The following is a 21,963-nucleotide window of genomic DNA, read 5'->3' as shown; positions in this document are numbered from 1 at the left end:
CAACAGCCTGCCACAACCGTATCTGTACAGGAGCCGGTCGTGTTTCCAATAATGGTGGTCTCCGCGGCAGATTCGCCGCAAGATCACCGTTATCGGCGGCGGGAGAGGTGCCACCCCCCTCCCACCGCTCTCCCGCGCCCTCCGCCGCTTACCTGAGCCGCTGGTAGCGGCGGAGGCAGTTGGGACCTGTCAGTTCTTCGGTATGGAGATGAGTGAGGCTAAGATGGCGCCCACCCGTCTCCATACTATAGGACGGCGGAAGCGACGTCATTACGTCAGCTCCACCCATATGTCTTAAAGGCATATTTTTTTTTTTGTAATTTTTTAAAACGACTTTTTTTTTGCATTTTAGTGTAAATATGAGATCTGAGGACTTTTTGACCCCCAGATCTCACATTTAAGAGGACCTGTCATACTTTTTTCTATTACAAGGGATGTTTACATTCCTTGTAATAGGAATAAAAAGTGATCCAAATTTTTTTTTTTTTTTTTTTTTTTTAAAAACAGTGAAAAAATAATTAAAATAAATAAGAAAAAAAATTTTTTTTTTTTTTTAAAGCGCCCTGTCCCGACGAGCCCGCGCGCAGAAGCGAACGCATTCGTGAGTAGCGCCCGCATATGAAAACGGTGGTCAAACCACACATGTGAGGTATCGCCGCGACCGGTAGAGCGAGAGCAATAATTCTAGCCCTGGACCTCCTCTAACGCAAAACATGCTACCTGTAGAATTTTTTAAACGTCGCCTATGGAGATTTTTAGGGGAAAAGATTGACGTCATTCCACGAGCGGGCGCAATTTTGAAGCGTGACATGTTGGGTATCAATTTACTTGGCGTAACATTACATTTCACAACATAAAAAAAAAATTGGGCTAACTTTACTGTTGTCTTATTTTTTTATTCAAAAAAGTGAATTTTCTCCAAAAAAAGTGCGCTTAGAAGACCGCTGCGCAAATACGGTGCGAAAAAAAAGTATTGCAATGACCGCCATTTTATTCTCTAGGGTGTAGGAAAAAAAAAAATACAATATATAATGTTTGGGGGTTCTAAGTTATTTTCTAGCTAAAAAAAAAAAAAATGTTTTAAACATGTAAACACCTAAAATCCAAAACGAGGCTGGTCCTTAAGTGGTTAAAAAAAGTTTCAATGACCAGATAGGTTGGTGTCATCAAATACAGACAGCAGATGGAAATACCAGCACAGTTAAGATAATATAATATAACCCCATAAGACAATCCTCAATAATAAATTGATTTGCTTATGTTTAATCAGTCATGTGACTACTTCCTGAGCTGCTGTGTGTGTGATGGTTGGAGCAATCAACTGCAGTGAATGCATCATTACAGGTAATGCTAGTTGCTCACTCCCCAAATTCCACCCTCCTCCACCTATTACCAGCATAGACGAGCAGGTATACTGAGGTGCTCTGTGTGGGTGACAACACCACTGAAAGGCAGTCAGAAAATGTCACCCGTAAAAAGGAAGTGCCAAGCGGATGTGGACTGTCTGCGTACAGGCCGCTCATCCGTCCCTAACCACATATAATGGATTGCTCCTTGTGCAATCACATGCAAACATCCGCAATTGTACGCTGACAGGTTGGCTTTTTATAACAAAAGAGACGATAGGAGGTCTCTTCTGTTATAAACGTCCCTCCTGTCAGCGGGTAATGTCACCCGAGTTGCACATGTGCTGCTCAGACAATATTTATGGGCCTGCTGTGTGGGGATGCAGCAATGGGACTCGCACATGCGTGCGCATGAGTGATGTCACCTCAGCCAATCAAGCGACCGGAAATATGAAACCTGGAAGGAGGACTGGGTGAAGATGGAAGTGCCGGGGATCGGGGAGAGCCTGACGGCACATTGTTGAAGAGCTCCATTTGTAATTGTCATAATGTACTAGCACACAGGGTATACTAGCACATTATGACCTGCAGGGGGACCATTTCTTTCCATTTTGCTCTCGAGACTTTACTACCGCTTTAAACTGCCATGTGAAGGACTTTCCAAGATTTTCACATACCAAAGTGAAATGCTACTTTAGGTCCTCCTAATCCTCTTGTACCGAATAGTGGCCTCCTTATTTTTTTAAAACGCTGCCCAACCTTAGGTGCTGTATACAACCTGTATTCACAGAATATTATTTATAATGACAGCAGTCAGCTACAATCAGCTGAATGCACACAGGCCAGGTATAAAGTTCACCTTTAGGCCCATTTAACACATGCTGTCCTCTTTCATCCATCCGTTGACGGATGAAAAACGGGACATCAGTGCATCTGTATAGAAAAACTGATGTAAATGGCTGATCATCCATTTACATCCGTATCCATCAACATCTGTAAACAGATCAAAGCTCTATTTACCCTCCGTTAAAAAAAAAAAACGGAACAGACGAAAAACGGATGTTAATTGACAAACGGTCCGTTTTCCATCCATTTCTGCATTGGTAGTGGATGTAAAAAAAAAAAAAAAAAAAAAATTTAAAAAAAAACCAAAGCTTTATCTATTTTTTTTCTTTGAAAAGAGGCAGATTGAGGGGCTCCAGGGGTTTTCTTAAAGTGATTGTAAAGTCTCTGGGTTTTTTTTACCCTCTAAAAATAACACACCAATTATGCGTACCTGCTCTGTGCAGTTGTTTTGCACAGAGCAGCCCAGATCCTCCTCTTTTCGGGTCCCTCTTCAGCTCCTCCGGCCCCTTCCTCCTAGTAGAGTGCCCCCCACAGCAAGCAACTTACTATGGAGGCAGATGAGCAGCAGCTCCCTGTGTCCATTGAGACACGGAGCCCCGGTTCGTCCCCGCCCCCTCTCCCGATTGGCTAACTGACTTAGACAGCAGTGGGAACCAATGGCACCGCTGCTGTGTCTCAGCCAATCAGGAGGAGAGTCCCAAGCGGCCGAGGAACTCGTGAACATCGCTGGAGAGAGGAGATGTGGCTCAGGTAAGTATTAGGGGGTGCTGGAAGGGGGGGCTGCTGCACACAGGTTTTTTATTTTAATGCATAGAATGCATTAAGATAAAAAAACCTTCTGACGTCACAACCTCTTCAATGCGAGGAGGAACTGGATTTTCTAAAGTCCATTTTGGGACCTGGAGATTTCACAGTGATCCGGGTGAGAGGAAATCTACAATTCTGGGTCCAGGCATTCGGAACAGCCAGTTCACTAATTGGTTGGGTGGGTGCTGGGCTTTTTGCAGTGACCCGACCATGGATCTGGGCTCCACCCCGGCAGACAGGTGGTCTGGCCCAGGAGTCAGGAGAGCTCCATCTAGGAGAGAGGTGGGAGCCAGGGCAGCACAAGGCTGCTAGTTGTGTGCACTGAGTTGGTGAGCAACCAGTCTGTGGAAGACAGACCAAAGGTCTAAAGGGTAAGGCCAGAGCAGGTGTACTGCAAGTGCAAGCCAGAAAGGCTGAGTGACCTTTGTTTTAGAGTAAGAGTGGAATGCTAAAAACCCCTGCGAGGGAATCCTGTTATTTTGTGTGTTTGCTGAACTTTCTTTGAATAAAATGAGCAAGAAATGCAAATGGCGGTTGTCCTTAAAGCGGAGGTCCGCCCACCGCTGCAAAAATTAAAAGCCAGCAGGCTACACATACTGCAGCAGCTGACTTTTAATAGGACACTTACCTGTCCTGAGCCCAGCGATGTCGGCAACGCAGCTGATGTTTCCATCAGCTGTCGGGTAGTGCGCCTCCATTGCGGGAAAAGGGAACCTGGCAGTATAGCATTACGGAATAATTCGCCGCGGCCCGGACAAAGACAGGTATCCGCCGCCCCTCCAAAAAGGTGCCAAATGTGGCACCGGAGAGGGGACAAATGAGCGGAAGTTCCCCTTTGGGTGGAACTCCGCTTAAAAGCTCTACATTCGATGCTAATTCTCATGCTCTATAGGAGATCTTAGTTGCTGAGCTGTAGGAGGTGTCAAACGACGACAGCACACTTATAATCCATTGACAACAACAAGATTTTTGTTTTTTTTTTAATTCACAGATTCTGCTGTCACAAGTATAACATGTTTTGCTAAAGGTGGAGATGGCCTTAAAATATATAGCGGCTCTTCTCATACAATCATTTATCCGAGCGATTGCATGCGATCGGGGCCTCTGTCCATCCTGCACACACAGCTTGCACCAAGGGACGGCACGGCATTTCTGAAAATATACAAAAACTAGCTGCAGCCAATTGTCTAGTTTTGTGGCCAAAACAGATTGCAGCCACATGCAGAGGAGACCCTAACACACAGCGCAGCCCATCTGCCCTCATTCACCCCTCTGACCCACAGCCCAGCCTATCTGCCCTCATTCACCCCTCTGACCCACAGCCCAGCCTATCTGCCCTCATTCACCCCTCTGACCCACAGCCCAGCCTATCTGCCCCTCATTCACCCCTCTGACCCACAGCCAGCCTATCTGCCCTCATTCACCCCTCTGACCCACAGCCCAGCCTATCTGCCCTCATTCACCCCTCTGACCCACAGCGCAGCCTATCTACCCTCATTCACCCCTCTGACCCACAGCCCAGCCTATCTGCCCTCATTCACCCCTCTGACCCACAGCGCAGCCTATCTACCCTCATTCACCCCTCTAAATGGGGTATAAAACTCTCTCCTAATCACAACGCCTGGGAACCCTGCAGGAGACTCTATATTTTCAGTTCTGAACAAACACAGCTTTTCAGATTTCTTGACATACAAGACAAACGACACTCTAAGGAAACTGTACAAATGTTACATTTCGCCCTTCCCACAAGCCTCAAAGGATGTCAGAGTCACTTGAAAACATGAACAAGAAGTGAGGAGTGGCTGAAAGGAAGTTGAACTGAAAAAAAAAAAAAACTTCAGCAACCAAACTCCAGCAGAATACATCTCCCAGATATACAATCTTATCAAATGTGAAAGCCTGTGCCGCTAGGATTCATGGGAAATGCCCTCTAAAGGATTGCATCTAAAGATCCAATTCACATGCTTGCTGCAGTTTATGGAACCGCAGATATGTCAAGTTTACATGGAGAATAAAAGGCGTTAGATGGTTGGAACAGGGCAATCTTCTCTGAGGTTATACAAAAGCTATGTGCTGCATAATTGCTGCAATTTAGATTCTTCCTGGCAGAGAACACAAGCAGATTCTATACAGCAACGTCTTCTCCCCGAATTGTATAAATCACAAAACGGATTTTCAGTGCAATGTCTTGATTTAGTGCATCTGTGGATGGTGGGTGACAGCTTACCACCGGCCCCGGCCCCTCCCCCTTCCTCCCCAGCCTCCTCCCTGCTGCATTTCCGCCCTGCTCCCCATCCCCCTAAAGCCAACATCCTCTGATAGTCTATTTGATCATCACAGCCCTCAATGTATTCAATCCTGTCAATATGAACAGTGCAGACTCTGTACAGGGAGGGGGGGGGGGGGGGGGGGGGGGGGGGGCCCGTCTGTTCTAACATTACAGCCACAACGTCTCATCCCATATCAATAATCTGTACATAGACTTCACCCATCACCACACAGCACCCATCACATCCCCCTGTGTCTTCTCTCATCACATGCTGGGATTTGTGGTCCCACATTAGCAAGAATACTACAGGTTGCCAGAGCCTATCCTAGGCACAGTGACCCCGGATTACCAATGGAAGCGGTGTCACCCCAGACTCTCCTGGTGGATATACAATATGAGAAAAAGACTGTCCCCATCTACATGAGGAAAACACAGGCCCTCCGTGTCATATCAGTATACATCTCATGTCCCAAATATCAGCAACACCCTCCCCCAAACATTACCACCCCCCGCACAACAGCAGCCCAATACACCCCCCCAAACATTACCATCCCCCGCACAACAGCAGCCCAATACACCCCCCAAACATTACCATCCCCCGCACAACAGCAGCCCAATACACCCCCAAACATCAGCATCCAATTATAACACCCCCCCAAACATTACCATCCCCCCCGCACAACAACCCCCCCCAAACATCAGCATCCTAATACACCCCCCAAACATTACCATCCCCCCCAAACATCAGCATCCCAATTATAACACCCCCCAAACATTACCCCCCCCCCCCCCCCCAAGTATCACTATCCAAATACCAGCAACACCCCCCCCTCCCAAGCACAACCCGTATGATCTCTATCCCCCCCTGTATATATACACTCTCTATAATCTCTATCCCCCCTGTGTGTGTATATATATATATATATATATACACACACACACTCTCTATGATCTCTATCCCCCCCTGTATATATACACTCTATGATCTCTATCCCCCCCTGTATATACACACACTCTATGATCTCTATCCCCCCCTGTATATACACACACTCTATGATCTCTATCCCCCCCTGTATATACACACTCTATGATCTCTACCCCCCCCCCCTGTATATACACACTCTATGATCTCTACCCCCCCCCCTGTATATACACACTCTATGATCTCTATCCCCCCCCCTGTATATACACACTCTATGATCTCTATCCCCCCCCCCTGTATATACACACTCTATGATCTCTATCCCCCCCCCCTGTATATACACACTCTATGATCTCTATCCCCCCCCCTGTATATACACACTCTAAGATCTCTATCCCCCCCCCTGTATATACACACTCTATGATCTCTATCCCCCCCCTGTATATACACACTCTATGATCTCTATCCCCCCCTGTATATACACACTCTATGATCTCTATCCCCCCCCTGTATATACACACTCTATGATCTCTATCCCCCCCCTGTATATACAACACTCTATGATCTCTATCCCCCCCTGTATATACACACTCTATGATCTCTATCCCCCCCTGTATATACACACTATGATCTCAACCCCCCCCTATATATATATACACTCTCTATGATCTCTATCCCCCCCCTGTATATACACACTCTATGATCTCTATCCCCCCCCTGTATATATACACTCTCTATGATCTCTATCCCCCCCTGTATATATACACTCTCTATGATCTCTATCCCCCCCGTATATACACTCTCTATGATCTCTATCCCCCCCCGTATACACACTCTCTATGATCTCTATCCCCCCCGTATATACACTCTCTATGATCTCTATCCCCCCCCGTATACACACTCTCTATGATCTCTATCCCCCCCGTATATACACTCTCTATGATCTCTATCCCCCCCCCCGTATATACACTCTCTATGATCTCTATCCCCCCCCCGTATATACACTCTCTATGATCTCTATCCCCCCCCTGTATATACACTCTCTATGATCTCTATCCCCCCCCGTATATACACTCTCTATGATCTCTATCCCCCCCCCCCGTATATACACTCTCTATGATCTCTATCCCTCCCCGTATATACACTCTCTATGATCTCTACCCCCCCCCCCCCTGTATATACACTCTCTATGATCTCTATCCCTCCCCGTATATACACTCTCTATGATCTCTATCCCTCCCCGTATATACACTCTCTATGATCTCTACCCCCCCCCCCTGTATATACACACTATGATCTCTATGATTGTGGGTGTGTGGAGGTCTCCCCTGATATGGGGTCTGGTGACACGCCCACTGCGGGGTGGCCGGTACCCCCTCCCCCCCCCTGGTCAGTCATAGATCCCGGTTCTCGGTCCTCCGGGCCGTGTGTGGTCGGAGTGGAAGGGCGGGGGGGACCTCCCGGGCCGGCACACATCCTCCTCGGGCTCCAGTCATGTCCAAAGCCCCCCCTCCCTTCACACACACCGGTCACCACCCGCCCGCCTTGCCCTCCCTCACCCTCGGTTTCCCCGGGTAGCCCCGGCGGCCCCTCACCTCACTCTCTCCCCCGTCTCCTCACCGGGCGTTGGCAGCTCTGCACAGGGGAGGTTCCTCGGCTGGCAGGCAGGGGCAAAGCACGGCGTCATTACGTCACCCCGCTCCAATGGGCTCGAACGCCGTATTAAAGTCAATGAATAGACGCTGGGGCGGCCCATGTTTATTAAGGGCACCCTGCACCCTCTCCCTCCAGGAGGCAGAAATGTCCCATTCTATGTAGTAGCCCGACACTATAGTCATTACAAACCTTGAAATTAGGTTTGTGGTCGTTACTTATCGGCTGTCAGGCTATTTTGTGAAGTGAATTGGCAAAAGTTGCCCGCAGTAAAGATGGGTGGCCGCCGTGCGCCACGTCCGGTCAGCTGTACGATGCTTCCGGTTGGCTTAGCCTCAGGGCTGGCGGCTGGTGTACAGTGAAGCTGAGGTGGTGAGTGATGTGTGTCTGAGCTGTGACAACGTCCTGAGGGCCCCGGGGCCTGGCCACGCCTGCATGTCATCCCCATAGAAGGTCTGTATGTCTACAATATGTTTCTATGACAATTCCACAACGTGCTTATCTTTCTTTATAGGTATCTGGCCGCACAGATCAAAGCGTTTCTGGAGATCTTGCCGTTGTTATTATTTAATTTTTTTGCAGAGAGGGGAGAAGCCTTTCCATGTATTTGTGACAGTAACCCCCCCCCCCCCCCATGGGGAAAACCTCTCACCTCCTCTTCCGGTGACACCAGAAATAAAAAAAAGGGGGGTGGAGTAGTTGTCACTGGAATTGGAAGGCAGGCAGCAATACAATTTATCAGAAGTATACAGGAGGATAGAGATCATAGAGTGTATACAGGGGGCATAGAGATCATAGAGTGTATACAGGGGGCATAGAGATCATAGAGTGTATACAGGGGGCATAGAGATCATAGAGTGTATACAGGGGGCATAGAGATCATAGAGGGTATACAGGGGGCATAGAGATCATAGAGGGTATACAGGGGGCATAGAGATCATAGAGTGTATACAGGGGCATAGAGATCATAGAGTGTATACAGGGGGCATAGAGATCATAGAGTGTATACAGGGGGCATAGAGATCATAGAGTGTATACAGGGGGCATAGAGATCATAGAGTGTATACAGGAGGATAGAGATCATAGAGCGTGCATACAGGGGGGGGGATAGAGATCATAGAGCGTGCATACAGGGGGGATATAGAGATCATAGAGCGTGCATACAGGGGGGGGGGTAGAGATCATAGAGCGTGCATACAGGGGGGATATAGAGATCATAGAGCATGCATACAGGGGGGGGTTGGAGATCATAGAGCGTGCATACAGGGGGGGGTAGAGATCATAGAGCATACATACACGGGGAGGATAGAGATCATAGAGCGTGCATACGGGGGGGGGGATAGAGATCATAGAGCGTGCATACAGGGGGGGATAGAGATCATAGCGCGTGCATACAGGGGGGGGGATAGAGATCATAGAGCGTGCATACGGGGGGGGGATAGAGATCATAGAGCGTGCATACAGGGGGGGATAGAGATCATAGCGCGTGCATACAGGGGGGGGGATAGAGATCATAGAGCGTGCATACACGGGGGGAGGGGGGAGATAGAGATCATAGAGCGTGCATACAGGGGGACAGTCAAATCACATGGACGAGTCACAGCCTATTGCCGGCAATCGCTCTGACTTTGCTGTGCCGCACCGATTTGAAAAAGTAGTTCCTGCATTTCTTTTGGTGATTTCAGGTGCGACTTGCAGAGACATCTGTGTGTGAAGTCCTGCAGTTTCAGATAAAGTCGCATTGGTTTCAAAGCCACAATCAATGTGAACGAGGGCTAATGGCTCTGTTCTCGGTCTTTAGTGAGCAGAGAGACGGGGACTGTCGCTGCTGGTCAGGAATCTGGGTGGATCCCGACATTATTGTATATCTCTAAGGTCACCCTACAGCGGACTTTGTCCCACTGTCAGCTGAGTCTGGCACACAGGAGTGCAGAACGAAGTGCAGTCATGTGACCCACAGGAGAGGTACGGCCAAAAGAGCTCCAGCCCTACTTCTCCTTTCACTTCCTTCAACCACTTATAGTAGGGATCCACCAATACCATTTTGTTTGAGTACCGCAACTGTTTTGTTTACACATCAGCTGCCAGCAATGGTACAAAACATTGAAAAGTAATTTACAAATAAAATAAATGTACCTTTTTTAGAGTAAATTAAAGTTGTAATGAAGCCAGGTTTGTTTACCTTCATGCTTTCTATGCATGAAGATAAAATCTTTCTGTGTGTATCAGCCCCCCTAATACTCGAGCTCCATCTCGATCCAGTTACGTCCACAAGAGCCTCACCTCTCTGGGTACTCGCACTCCTTATTGGCTATTGGCAGCAGCGGGAGCTAATCGCAGTCAGTGATCCAATCAGGAGATGGAGGGGGCAGGGCCGAACCGCAGCTTTGTGTGTGAATGGACACACACAGCAGCGGCTCAGTTATCCCCAATGCAAGCTGCTTGCTGTGGGGGCACCCAACAGGACTGAGGAGCCAGGATCACCGGCGGGGGACCAGAGAAGAGGAGGGGGAAATGGTACAGGAGACGGTCAGAGACCGGGGACATGGTACAGGAGATCAATGCAGCCTCACCAGTGCCCGTCAGGTGCAGCCAGCCGGTGTCCCCCCATTGCAGCCAGCCAGGGTTCCCCATGGTCAGAGACTGGGGACATGGAACAGGAGATGGTCAGAGACTGGGGACATGATACAAGAGATCAATGCAGCCTCACCAGTGCCCGTCAGGTGCAGCCAGCCAGTGTCCCCCATTGCAGCCAGCCGGTGTCCCCCATTGCAGCCAGCCAGTGTCCCCCATGGTCAGAGACTGGGGACATGGAACAGGAGATGGTCAGAGAATGCGGACATGATACAAGAGATCAATGCAGCCTCACCAGTGCCCATCAGGTGCAGCCAGCCAGTGTCCCCCGTTGCAGCCAGTGTGCCCATTACAGCCAGCCTGAGCAGGGGAAGAGAGAGGAGAGCCGCCGCCTGGTTGATGAGAGTGCCAGGAACATCATAGCTTTCATTTCAATAGCTGTGTGTTCCCCGCCGCGCGCCGTCACAAGCAGCCCCTCCTCTTTGTCCGGGGACTTTGTTAGACAGATCACCCGTCCAATCCCATACGGGCAAGCAAATACACTGACAGAAAGAATCGCCACAACACCGTGATTGGTTGAATTCTGATTCCAAACTTGTACTGTGTCCAATCGCAGCACGGGTCGGTAGGTGGCATGCGCATGCTTGCCCTGAACCCGGAAGAAAGGCTGTGGCATACAGGTACATCGCCCAGCCTGGAGCTGCCAGCATGCCCACAGAACAACTACTGTGGGAGGGCAGCAAGCAGTTAGGGACATGCCACTGACCTTTGCTATGGGCCGGATAACAATTATTACAGGTGATTTTCGAAAACTCTTTCTTGTGATATTTTATCGAGAAGGAGAAGGTGACTCTATTATTTTATGCGTTATCACATAGTGTTGCGTGCCATCTGCTGGTCTTGATTTGTGCTGTTACAGTTCTAATTGACGTTTATGTATGTTATATACAGGTTCCTGTACTGACTTTCTGGTTTAGTCACCTGTTCAGCATCATGGCAGAGAGGAACAGTACCAGCTGGTCCAAGAAGGTGGCAGCCTTTTGTGCCAATCCAAGGTCCTTCTTAGCCAGCACAACCGTGGAGAGCTTTGTGGACGATCTGTTAAAAGATCTGAAGAGTGAAAGTTTGAACGAACAAACAAAGGTATTTGAGCAAATTAAGTCTTGGCATCTTTAGCCTGTAAAGACGTCCTTTTTTTTCTTTTTCTTTTTTTTTTTTTTTTCGGTTCACTTAAATGCTCCTCTACAGGACTAAATCTGGCTACATGTTAGAGCTATGTCTGCATGAGAGAGACAGCAGACAATGGGGGAGATTTACTAAAACTGGAGAGTGCAAAATCTGGTACAGCTCTGCATAGAAACCAATCAGCTTCCATTTTTTATTGTCAAAGCTTAATTGAACACGCTGAAGTTAGCAGCTGATTGGCTACCATACACAGCTGCACCAGATTCTGAGTGCTCCAGTTTTAATAAATCTCCCCCAATGCTTTACTCACCTTTTTTTGTTGGACAGAAAAGCCTCTTTTGTGTTGCCCATTTAATCCTTACTCCAGGACTAGGTCTTGCCTCCAGGGTTAAAGTGTAATTATAGCTAAAACATTTTTTTAGATAGTGTAGGGAATGTTTAGAGTTTGTTTTTTTTTCAACCCTCAGACCTCGGTTTTCTCGTCTAGCCGAGAATGACATCCCTTCTCTCAGCCTAAAGCTTTCTGGGATACTCATGTCATGCATCCCAGGAGGCTTTGGGGCATTCTCCACACTGTGAATGCGCAGCTGAATGTCATATGGAGGGCGGCTGCAAAAACCCAAAAGAGAAAGCCGGCCCCATGATGACTAAAGAAGATAGGATTGCGGCTGGGGACCCGGGGTGCGAATGAGGAGTGGCAAGTTACACCAGACTTTGCTTGGCGTGAGTATGCTTCCTGAGTATATCCCAGAAAGGTAAGAGAGAAAGGAAAAAAATCTAAGTGGGGTAGGGGAGAGAATTTCCTCTTTAAGTTATGCAAAAGATAAATTCAGGAATCAAAAAAACAAAAAACAAACATACTCGCGCCTAGATGACTGCAGCTTCGATCTCAGGTGCAGAGGTGCACCGCCTCCTCTAAGACCATGAACTGTGCAATCAAACACTGCTGATCGCTCAGTTCTCCGTCTTCAGTGAGCAGAGAGTCAGTGACTGTCAGTCAGCGGCTCTCTGCTCTGCCCCTCCAGCAGTCACTGGAATGGCGTGCTTAGGCTCTCTGCAGATCGCCGAGAGGCCGAGAGGCTGAGCTAGCTGCTGGTCCAGGCATGAGGGCGGATCCCGACTATCGGCTGAGGGCAGAACGAAGTGCATTCCTGTGACCCACAAGAGAAGTAGCGCCAAAAGAGCTTTGGCCCTACTTCTCCTTTTAAATATATAGTTATCCTTTAAAGCGACTAACTAAAAGTTAAAGTGGTTGTAAACCCTCACATATACCCAGTGAAGTGAACAGCCTCAGATGATACACAGAAATGAAACAAATCTTCCTACATAAGTTTTACATGTATATCTGTTGTCTTCCCCTTTTTACACTCTTTGAAAAGTGCAGATCGTATTAGAAATCGTTCTTCCTCTTTCAGCAGTACAATAGGGGTGGGTGAGGAGACTGGACTTGGAGGAAAGGGACACATCCCCCCTTCACATAGGCAGAGGAACGAAGGAACATACAGAGCTGTAGTCTGAGTAGTCAAGCTCAGTGCTTATCTCCCTCTAAGTACTCCCTCTTATCTCCCTCCCCAACACAAATTTTCAGCTCATGTGGCGGAGAACTTGTCAGAAGTGACTCATGTTGATAACAGAGGAATGAAGCAGCAGAGAGAAACGACACTTAGAGCTTTGGAGAGAGACAAACACTACGGATGCATGAAATTTGATCTAAGCTAATATATGGGGTTTACAACCACTTTAAAAAAGACACACTAAAGAATAACAGTACTTGCATATCCCATGCCTTCAGTCTTTGAATTGGTACAGTGCTACATCGAATACTGAAGATTGGTTGGCGCAGTCCAGCAAGATAGCGTAGATTACACACATGTAGGATAGTTTTACATGGCTTCTTTTTTTTTTTCAAGAGACTCTCAATAAAGATTTTAAAGGGATCTTTAACTACTTTTTTTTAACATCACCCTCCCCTCCCCCCTGAAAAAAAGCTATAAAAAAATGTTAAGTGTGTGGTGGTGGTGGGGGGGGGGGGGGGGGGAGTGGTGTGTTAGTAATTAGGGGACAGACCTTACCATCTTTTTCCAGTGAGATCCGTGGCATTATTGAGTAAGAAAAATCTCACAAGATGCTCCCACAGGGGTCTCAAACTGGCAGCCCTCCAGCTGTTGCGAAACTACAAGTCCCATCATGCCTCTGCCTATGGAAGTCATGCTTGAAACTGTCATCCTTGCAATACCTTATGGGACCTGTAGTTTGGCAACAGCTGGAGGGCCACCAGATTGAGACCCCTGTCCAGCACAATGCAATAGCATCCTCTTTAAGATTTGGGGTACTGAGCATTCCAGTGGATCTCACCAAAATGATGGTCATAAAACAAAAGCATTTTTGGTGCAAGGCCAACCCAAGTAAACATTTTGTAAGAAAGGAGGGGTGCCAGGTGCTGCAGCCATTTTTGTAATGTGGGCGAAATTATAGCTTTAGCCTGCATTCACATATGAGCAGAGTGCAAGCAGAGCATATTCGGAGCGCAAACCCCAGCAAAGCCACTCCAGGTGAGCAATCAAAGATACACCTACTGCAGTTACTGAGGGGAAGGTGCTAGCACAGCTCGTCTGCGGAAAATACGGATTTTGCTGCATAACACGTTAACTTTCACTGTATCTTGCACTGTCTGTGATGGTTTTATCAGATGTAATAAAGGTTTGAAGAAGTGCAGCGAATTCCAGATTTTTCCTTCTCTCTAAGGCCTCTTTCACATGGGACGGATCCATGATGATCTGCCCCGTGAACATCCGCTTGCTCAGCGGGGATCGCTCCGCTGATCCCCGCTGAGCAGACAGATGACAGGTGTGCAGCGATGGACCTGTCAGAGCGCCGCTCTCCCCTATGGGGGATCGGATGATGACGGACCGTAGAGTCCATCGTCACCCGATCCGAAAAGGGATGGAAAAGTAGGTTTTTCCTCCGTTACACTTTTTCGGGTTGGGGCGGGTCGGATGTCAGCGGACATGTCACCGCTGACATCCGATGCTCCATAGAGGTCTATGGAGGGTCCGTTCAGGTCCGCCTAAAAAACTGACAGGCAGACCTGAACGGATCGTTCGTGTGAAAGAGGCCTAAAGCAGCGTATATTCCTGGTGATTTTTCAGGCGTTTTTACAGGTGTTTTTACAAGTATCAAGCTTTAGGCAATTTGTTTCCTGTGCTGGGCAATAGGAGAAGAATTCAGGCATGAAAATGCTTTTACAGTGCATCTGGAAAGTATACACCTCGCTTAACTTTTTCCACATTTTGTTATATTACAGCCTTATTCCAAAATAGATTAAATTCATATTTTCCTCAAAATTCTACAAACAATACTCCATAATGACAACGTGAAAGAAGTTTGTTTAAAATCTTTGCAAATTTACTTTAAAAAAAAAAAAATCCCATGTACATAAGTATTCACAGCCTTTGCTCAATACTTTGGTGAAGCTCCTTTGGCACCAATTACAGCCTCAAGTCTTTTTGAGTATGATGGTACAAGCTTGGCACATCTATTTTTGGGCAGTTTCCCCCATTCTTCTTTTCAGGACCTCTCAAGCTCCATCAGATTGGATGGGGAGTGTCGGTGTACAGCCATTATCAGATCTCTCCAGAGATGTTCAATCGAGTTCAAGTCTGGGCCACTCAAGGACATTCACAGGGTTGTCCCGTAGCCACTCCTTTGTTATCTTGGCTGTGTGCTTAAGGTCATTGTCCTGTTGGAAGATGAACCTTCGTCTGATGTTCAGAGCGCTCTGGAGCAGGTTTTCATCAAGGATGTCTCTGCACATTGCTGCATTCATCTTTCCCTCAATCCTGACTAGTCTCCCAGTTCCTGCTGCTGAAAAACCTCCCCACAGCATGATGCTGCCACCATCATGCTTCACTGTAGTGTGGGTATTGGGCAGGTGATGAGCGGTGCCCAGTTTCCTCCAGACATGACGCTTGCCATTTAGCCCAAAGAATTCATCAGACCAGTGAATTTTGTTTCGCATGGTCTGAGAGTCCTTCAGGTGCCTTTTGGTAAACTCCAGGGGGACTGTCATGTGCCTTTTACTGAGGAGTGGCTTCCGTCTTGCCACTCTACCATACAGGCCTGATTGGTAGAGTGCTGCAGAGATGGTTGTTCTTCTGGAAGGTTCTCCTCTCTCCACAGAGAGACACTGGAGCTCTGTCAGAGTGACCATCGGGTTCTATGTCACCTCCTTGACTAAGGCCCTTCTCCCCCGATCACTCAGTTTGGCCGGGCGGCCCGCTCTAGGAAGAGTCCCGGTGGTTCCAAACTTCTTCCATGTATAGATGATGGAGGCCACTGTGCTTATTGGGACCTTCAATGCTGCAGAAATTTTTCTGTACTCTTCCCCAGATCTGTGCCTCCATACAATCCTGTCTCGGAGGTCTACAGACAATTCCTTGGACTTCATGGCTTGGTTTGTGCTCTGACATGCACTGTTAACTGTGGGACCTTATATAGACAGGTGTGTGCCTTTCCAAATCATGTCCAATCAACTGAATTTACCACAGGTGGACTCCAATCAAGTTGAAGAAACATCTCAAGGATGATCAGTGGAAACAGGATGCACCTGAGCTCAGTTTTGAGTGTCATGGCAAAGGCTGTGAATACCTTTTTTATACATGTGATTTTTTTTTTTTAAATAAATTTGCAAATATTTAAAACCAACTTCTTTCACGTTGTCATTAATGGGGTATTGTTTGTAGAATTTTGAGGAAAATTTATGAATTTAATCCATTTTGGAATAAGACTGTAATAAAATAAAATGTGGATGCACTGTATCAGATGTTTATATGCACTCCCTTTTGAAGTCTATGGCATCAAAAATGCCTGAATACGCAAAAAAAAAGCTCATGTACTTCCACTGTGAACAGGGAAAATTGGAAAGAATTTTTAGTCATGTGTAGGGAAAAGAGTAGAAGAATGCTTAAGTGTGAATGGGGACGACTGCTCCATTTTCCTTTTTGATACATGAGGCTTGTTCTTCTAAGCACTAAGCTTATAACACATTGGAGTTGATTTACTAAAACTGGAGATTGCAAAATCTGGTGCAGCTCTGCATAGAAACCAATCCACTCCCAGGTTTTATTGTCAAAGCTTAAAGCGATATTAAAGGAGAAGTACAGTACTGCCAAAGCTCGTTTGGCTGTAATTCCCCTATGTATCACAGGACTGCAGTTAGTTTTGCACTCCTGTGACCCGTTTTCAGCAGACAGTGGACTGATGTCCGCTCTCTGCTGACGTCACAGAAGTCAGTCCAGGCTCCGCGTCATCACGACCACAGAGTCGGGATCCACCAGATCCCTGGACCAGCAGCAGACTCAGGCTCTCAGCGAACCTCTGAGAGTCTGAGCCGGCCACCCCTGCCCCTTTCACAGCCAGTGAGCGAGGAGGGGGCAGAGCAGAGAGCTGTGACTGACAGTCTGCAAGCTCTCTGCTCGCAGCTGTGAGAACTGAGCGATCGGCAGTGTTCGATCGCTCGGCTCTCACTGTAGAGGTGCCGAGGACAGATGCAGCATCAGACCGATGCTTCATTCACCTACGTAAGTATGAATCTTTAAAAAAATAAAAACCCTTACTTCTCTTGTAATCTTTTAAGCGATATTTTAAATTACGAACATGTTATACTTGCCTGCTCTGTGCAATGGTTTTGCACAGAGCAGCCCAGATCCTCCTCTTCTCCGGTCCCACGCCTGTGCTCCTCCCTCCTGCTGTGTTCCCCCCCAGCAAGCAGCTTGGGGGGGCACACCCAAGCAGACATGCTCCCAAGCCGCGGCTCTGTGTGTCCATTTACACATTGAGCCGCGGCTCCTCCATCTCCTAAATTTGGCTCACTGGCTTGGCTCCCACTGCTGTCAAAGCCAGTCGAGAGTTTAAGTCCCCGGAGAGGCAAGGCTCTCCTTGCCATCGTTGGATTGAGATGGGGCTCAGGTAAGTATTTTGGTGGGGGGGCTGCTGCACACAGGTTTTTACGTTTATGCATTAGAAGCTGATTGGCTACCATGCACAGCTGCACCAGATTCTGAGTGCTCCAATTTTAGTAAATCTACCCCAATGTTTGTTCTTGCAGCGTTCTGTAACTGACACAGATAATAATAACTTTTTTTGTTCTAGGTTTTAATGCTGAATCTTTTATTGGAGTTTCCTACAACCCTGTGCCCAGAGAAGGCTGCAGGTGAACTTACTGCTGAGATCCTGATGAATATTTTACATCAAATGTCAACTTCAGTTAAAAGTATAGGTTTAAGGTGCCACCTCCTGTTAGCAATCGAGACTGTGCTGATCACCACTGATAACTTCAACTGCAATTGCAAAGTATCCCTGGACTTTGCCTCTTCGCTAATGTACCTTATATCAGACATCAATGACAAAAAGCAGGGGTCATCCAATAGGCCTGTACGTGTCATGGCTTGCGAGTGTCTTAGAGAACTGGAGTACTGCTACCCGGGGCTCCTGTCACAAAGGCTGGAACATTTATACACCATGCAGCAACAAGAAATTACTAGTGCTCATCAGTCATACACACTGCTATACAGTGTCGCCCTCAAGAATGCAATACAGATCTTGGCACAGACAGAGGGACCGTCTAATGGAAACCTTAAGCAAATGCTGACAAGCAATGGCAGTTTTGTTTGGAGCGCCACGAAAGACATGAAGGAACTTAAGCCGTCATCAGGAGAGCAGCTTTGCCTACTACCATCAAACAATGAGACAAAAGAATTGAAATCTATCCTGGCTCTGCTATTAGAAGACTCCTATCTCTTTACTGCTGCATGCCAAAGCGCTCTGTTTTGGCATATAACACAGATTGTGGCCATGGTTCGTACCATATCGCCCGTCATTTTCAAGTCTCAGCTCGTACGACTGTTTGGAACAAAAGACAAATCGTGTTTTCACAGCATTCTTCAGATGAAGGCAGTCTTCACAGATAGTTTGTTCACATCGGAAGATGAGCACTTTCTTCTCCAGAGGCTGGTGGGGATGACGCAGCATCCACTTCTCTCTACGCCGGTGAAGCTGTTCTACTTAGATTGTCTGTTGCACTTTCCGGAGAACAGACCACTAAACTCGAACCCTGGGGAGAACCTACCAGTCCTACTGACTGTCAAAATGACATCCTCCTTATTCCCCAACATTTTTAATGACTGTACCACAATGCTCTGCAGGCAGAATTTGCTGAGTATGGTCTATCTGGAAAATGAAGGCTATCGCTCTGAGAAGGGTATAGGATACTTGTTTGAACATCTCATGGCGCTGTATAGTATGGTTGACAACAATGCAGGCAGAGAGATTACAGCAACCTTTTTCCGCTCTGTGTATCTTTTTGTTCGCTACTTTCATTTTTGTGAAAAGCACATGGAGAACTTGACTGAAACTCTGTTGGAGCTGTACAAAAGCCAAAGTTCTCTCGCACTTTATTTTATTAATTTGATTAATCAGACACAGATTTTACTGGAATTTCAGACTTGGCCAGGGTCATTGTCTAAAGGTTTACAAAGGCACATAGTTAACCTTCCTATGGAAAGTTCAACTATGAAGTTTCTTCGGTGCCATCTCAAAGTTCTCTGTAGAGTAGCCCAAGAGAATACCATTTCACAAACAAGTACAGTCCTCTTCTTAAGACGTTTGGTTTTTCAGTCTGACCTGTGCCAAAAAGGGGACTGGGGTTTAGGCAACGCGTTGTTGTCTGTCTGCAAATGCATTCTCCAACATAAGCATCTAAACGTGGTCTTCATGCACTTGGCAGATCTTTTACAGCATCTGATGCACCATTTTGAGGACATTGACATCCAAGACCGCTCGCGCCTATATTACATTCTCTTGACCAATGTTTCCAATGACAAGCTTGGTAAAATTCTCAACATGTCCCCGATGGGTGGTCCAACAAAAACTAGGTCTCTCTCCTCGATAATGACTGAAAGTGAGAATTTCTCCACCTTGCTTACAATTCACGACACGGAGCGAACAATTCTGTGTTTGTGTCCCATTCATGATGAAAAAAGTGCCGTGGTGCCTTTTGCTGAAGAATCTATGGAAGAAAGTCCATCAGCTGAATATGATCTTGAAGATTACTATCGATACCTTGAGGATCACACTTCCTCATTGCTTCCTTTGAAGTACCATTTGACTTTCAAAGAAGATGTTGAGAAAAAGTTTAATAAACTCTCTTGTATTGTGCTTCACTTTGAACTTTCGAATGCTAATTATGAAGAAATTAGTAACATTAATGTAATGTGTCTCTACTCTGACAGAAAACCTCCAGTGGTCACTATTTATTTGGTTCCCAAAGAACCATATCCATCCATATTGGGTGTAAATGCCACATTTAATGCTGATGGGTGCACTTATCTTTCAAGATTCGAACCTTTGCATATTACATTCCCAGAACTCTTTGTTCCTCTTCCTGTGCCAGAGTCTTGCCCATTGCATGCCCGGTACCACCTGTTTGGCAACCTCTGGCAAACTATGCAGTCTGATGATCAAAGCCAGTGTGAAGAAAGCATATTCTGCCACAAGATGTCAAAAGAGTCTCTGCAAGTCTTTGTGCAGTCTCATTTCTCCAAGTTTGTGGTGTCTTATCGTGATCACGAATACAAAATTGCCATTTTGCTACCACCCAGATTCCACATATTGATTCATGCTCATTATCATGAGGACACGGCTTGTTTTGACATTAGAACTGATAACTGGAGAATACTGCCATACTTGAATTCTCATCTTCGTGATCTGTCAAATAACACGTGAAAAAATGATTCTGAATGTTCCAGTAGTGGCACAGAAGTGGTTGATCATTTTGAGTGAATCCATTTTCAGTTTAATAGTTTAGAAGTTACCAATAAGTGCAGAGGGCAAGGTCCACTTGGCCTTATCCCTCAGGGCTGCAGTCATGTGACTAAATAAGTGTTATTCCTGTGAATAATGGTTTAGCCTAAAAAAAAAAAAGATCTACTTCTGTACCCAGTAAAGCACTTATATACGATAAAGGGAATCTGTCAGGATAAGAATTTGGCTGAATGTAACGCTGACTTTTTTGACATGTGCAAGCTACAGTGCTGTCATACTTCCCTATTTAGGGATTCCAAGATTTGGAACACATATGCAGCCATATAGACGTTGGGATATATATATGTTCTCAGTCCAGTAAGTCTCCAAATCGAAGAAGGATCAGGATCACAGTCCTGGAGCTTGAAAGAGTTTGCTATATTTCTATCCCTTTAAAGTACACTATATTGCTGAAAGTATTGGGACACCTGCCTTTACACGCACATGAATTTTAATGGCATCCCAGTCTTAGACAATAGGGTTCAATATTGAGTTGGTCCACCCTTTGCAGCTATAACAGCTTCAACTTTTCTGGGAAGGCTGTCCACAAGGTTTAGGAGTGTGTATATGTGAATGTTTGACCATTCTTCCAGAAGCACATTTGTGAGGTCAGGCACTGATGTTGGACAAGAAGGCCTGTCTCGCAGTTTGCACTCTAATTAATCCCAAAGGTTTTCTATCTCTCTTTAGGTGTCAGGATACCAAGACATTTTGGACATCAATCCTCGCTCATCCATGGCTTTATGGACCTTGCTTTGTGCACTGGTGCGCAGTCATGTTGGAACAGGAAGGGGCCATCCCCAAAATGTTTCCACAAAGTTAAGTGCACGAAATTGTCCAAAATGTCTTAAGTGCTCCCTTCACTGGAACAGAGGGGCCAAGCCCAAACCCTGAAAGACAACCCCACACCATAATCCCCCCCCCCCCCGCCGCCAAATGATTAGGACCAGTGCACAAAGCAAGGTCCATAAAGACATGGATGAGCGAATTTGGGGTGGAGGTACTTGACTGGCCCTGCACAGAGTCCTGACTTCAACCCCATACAACACCTTTGGGATGAATTACAGCAGAGACCGCGAGCCAGGCCTTTTTGCCCAACATCTGTGCCTGACCTCACAAATGCTCTTCTGGAAGAATGGTCAAACATTCCCATAGACACACTCCTAAACCTTGTGGACGGCCTTCCCAGAAGAGTTGAAGCTGTTATAGCTGCAAAGGGTGGGCCAACTCAATATTGAACCCTACGGACTAAGACTGGGATGTCATTAAAGTCCATGTGCGGGTAAAGGCAGGTGTCCCAATACTTTTGGCGATAGTGTTTTTCTAAAGCCGATGACCTTCTTTTCATTTTTGAATAGAGTAAAAAACGGTTAAAACCCTTGTTTTTTTTTTTTTTGTCTAGTTTTTTTTTACTTTTTGTGTTCTGCTGCATTAGCAAGATATTTATTTAGACAGAACAGGAATCAAGAGTCAATAGGAGGTCTCTCAATAGTAGAGAAAAT

The 21,963-nt window shown here is 46.6% G+C and overlaps 2 protein-coding genes across 3 annotated transcripts in view; one reads left to right on the top strand and one right to left on the bottom strand.

Annotated features, from left to right (window-relative positions):
* Window positions 1-7,859, bottom strand: part of CDC42 (cell division cycle 42) — a 49,939-nt gene extending 42,080 nt beyond the window's left edge. For both annotated transcript variants that reach the window (XM_073603381.1, XM_073603382.1), the window contains exon 1: window positions 7,786-7,859. The gene's annotated coding sequence lies outside the window, so the exon portion shown is untranslated. The remainder of the gene's footprint in view (window positions 1-7,785) is intronic.
* Window positions 7,860-8,144: 285 nt separating this feature from the next.
* On the top strand, window positions 8,145-20,934 carry AP5B1 (adaptor related protein complex 5 subunit beta 1). Its single transcript, XM_073603380.1, has 3 exons — window positions 8,145-8,296; window positions 11,369-11,560; window positions 17,753-20,934. The coding sequence occupies exons 2-3, from the start codon at window positions 11,411-11,413 to the stop codon at window positions 20,381-20,383; spliced, it is 2,781 nt and encodes a 926-aa protein (XP_073459481.1). The 5' UTR covers window positions 8,145-8,296; window positions 11,369-11,410; the 3' UTR covers window positions 20,384-20,934.
* The last annotated feature ends 1,029 nt before the right edge of the window (window positions 20,935-21,963 follow it).

The sequence above is a fragment of the Aquarana catesbeiana genome, linkage group LG10 (genome assembly GCF_042186555.1).
Source record: "Aquarana catesbeiana isolate 2022-GZ linkage group LG10, ASM4218655v1, whole genome shotgun sequence".
NCBI lineage: Eukaryota > Metazoa > Chordata > Amphibia > Anura > Ranidae > Aquarana > Aquarana catesbeiana.
This window is presented reverse-complemented; position numbering and strand designations above follow the sequence as displayed.

What these genes read in the sequence shown, in the direction of transcription:
- AP5B1 (XM_073603380.1), top strand. Translation starts at nt 11,411, where the DNA reads ATGGCAGAGAGGAACAGTACCAGCTGGTCCAAGAAGGTGGCAGCCTTT. An exon ending in GTTTGAACGAACAAACAAAG is followed by an intron (nt 11,561 to 17,752) that starts GTATTTGAGCAA and finishes TTTTTGTTCTAG; the next exon opens with GTTTTAATGCTGAATCTTTT.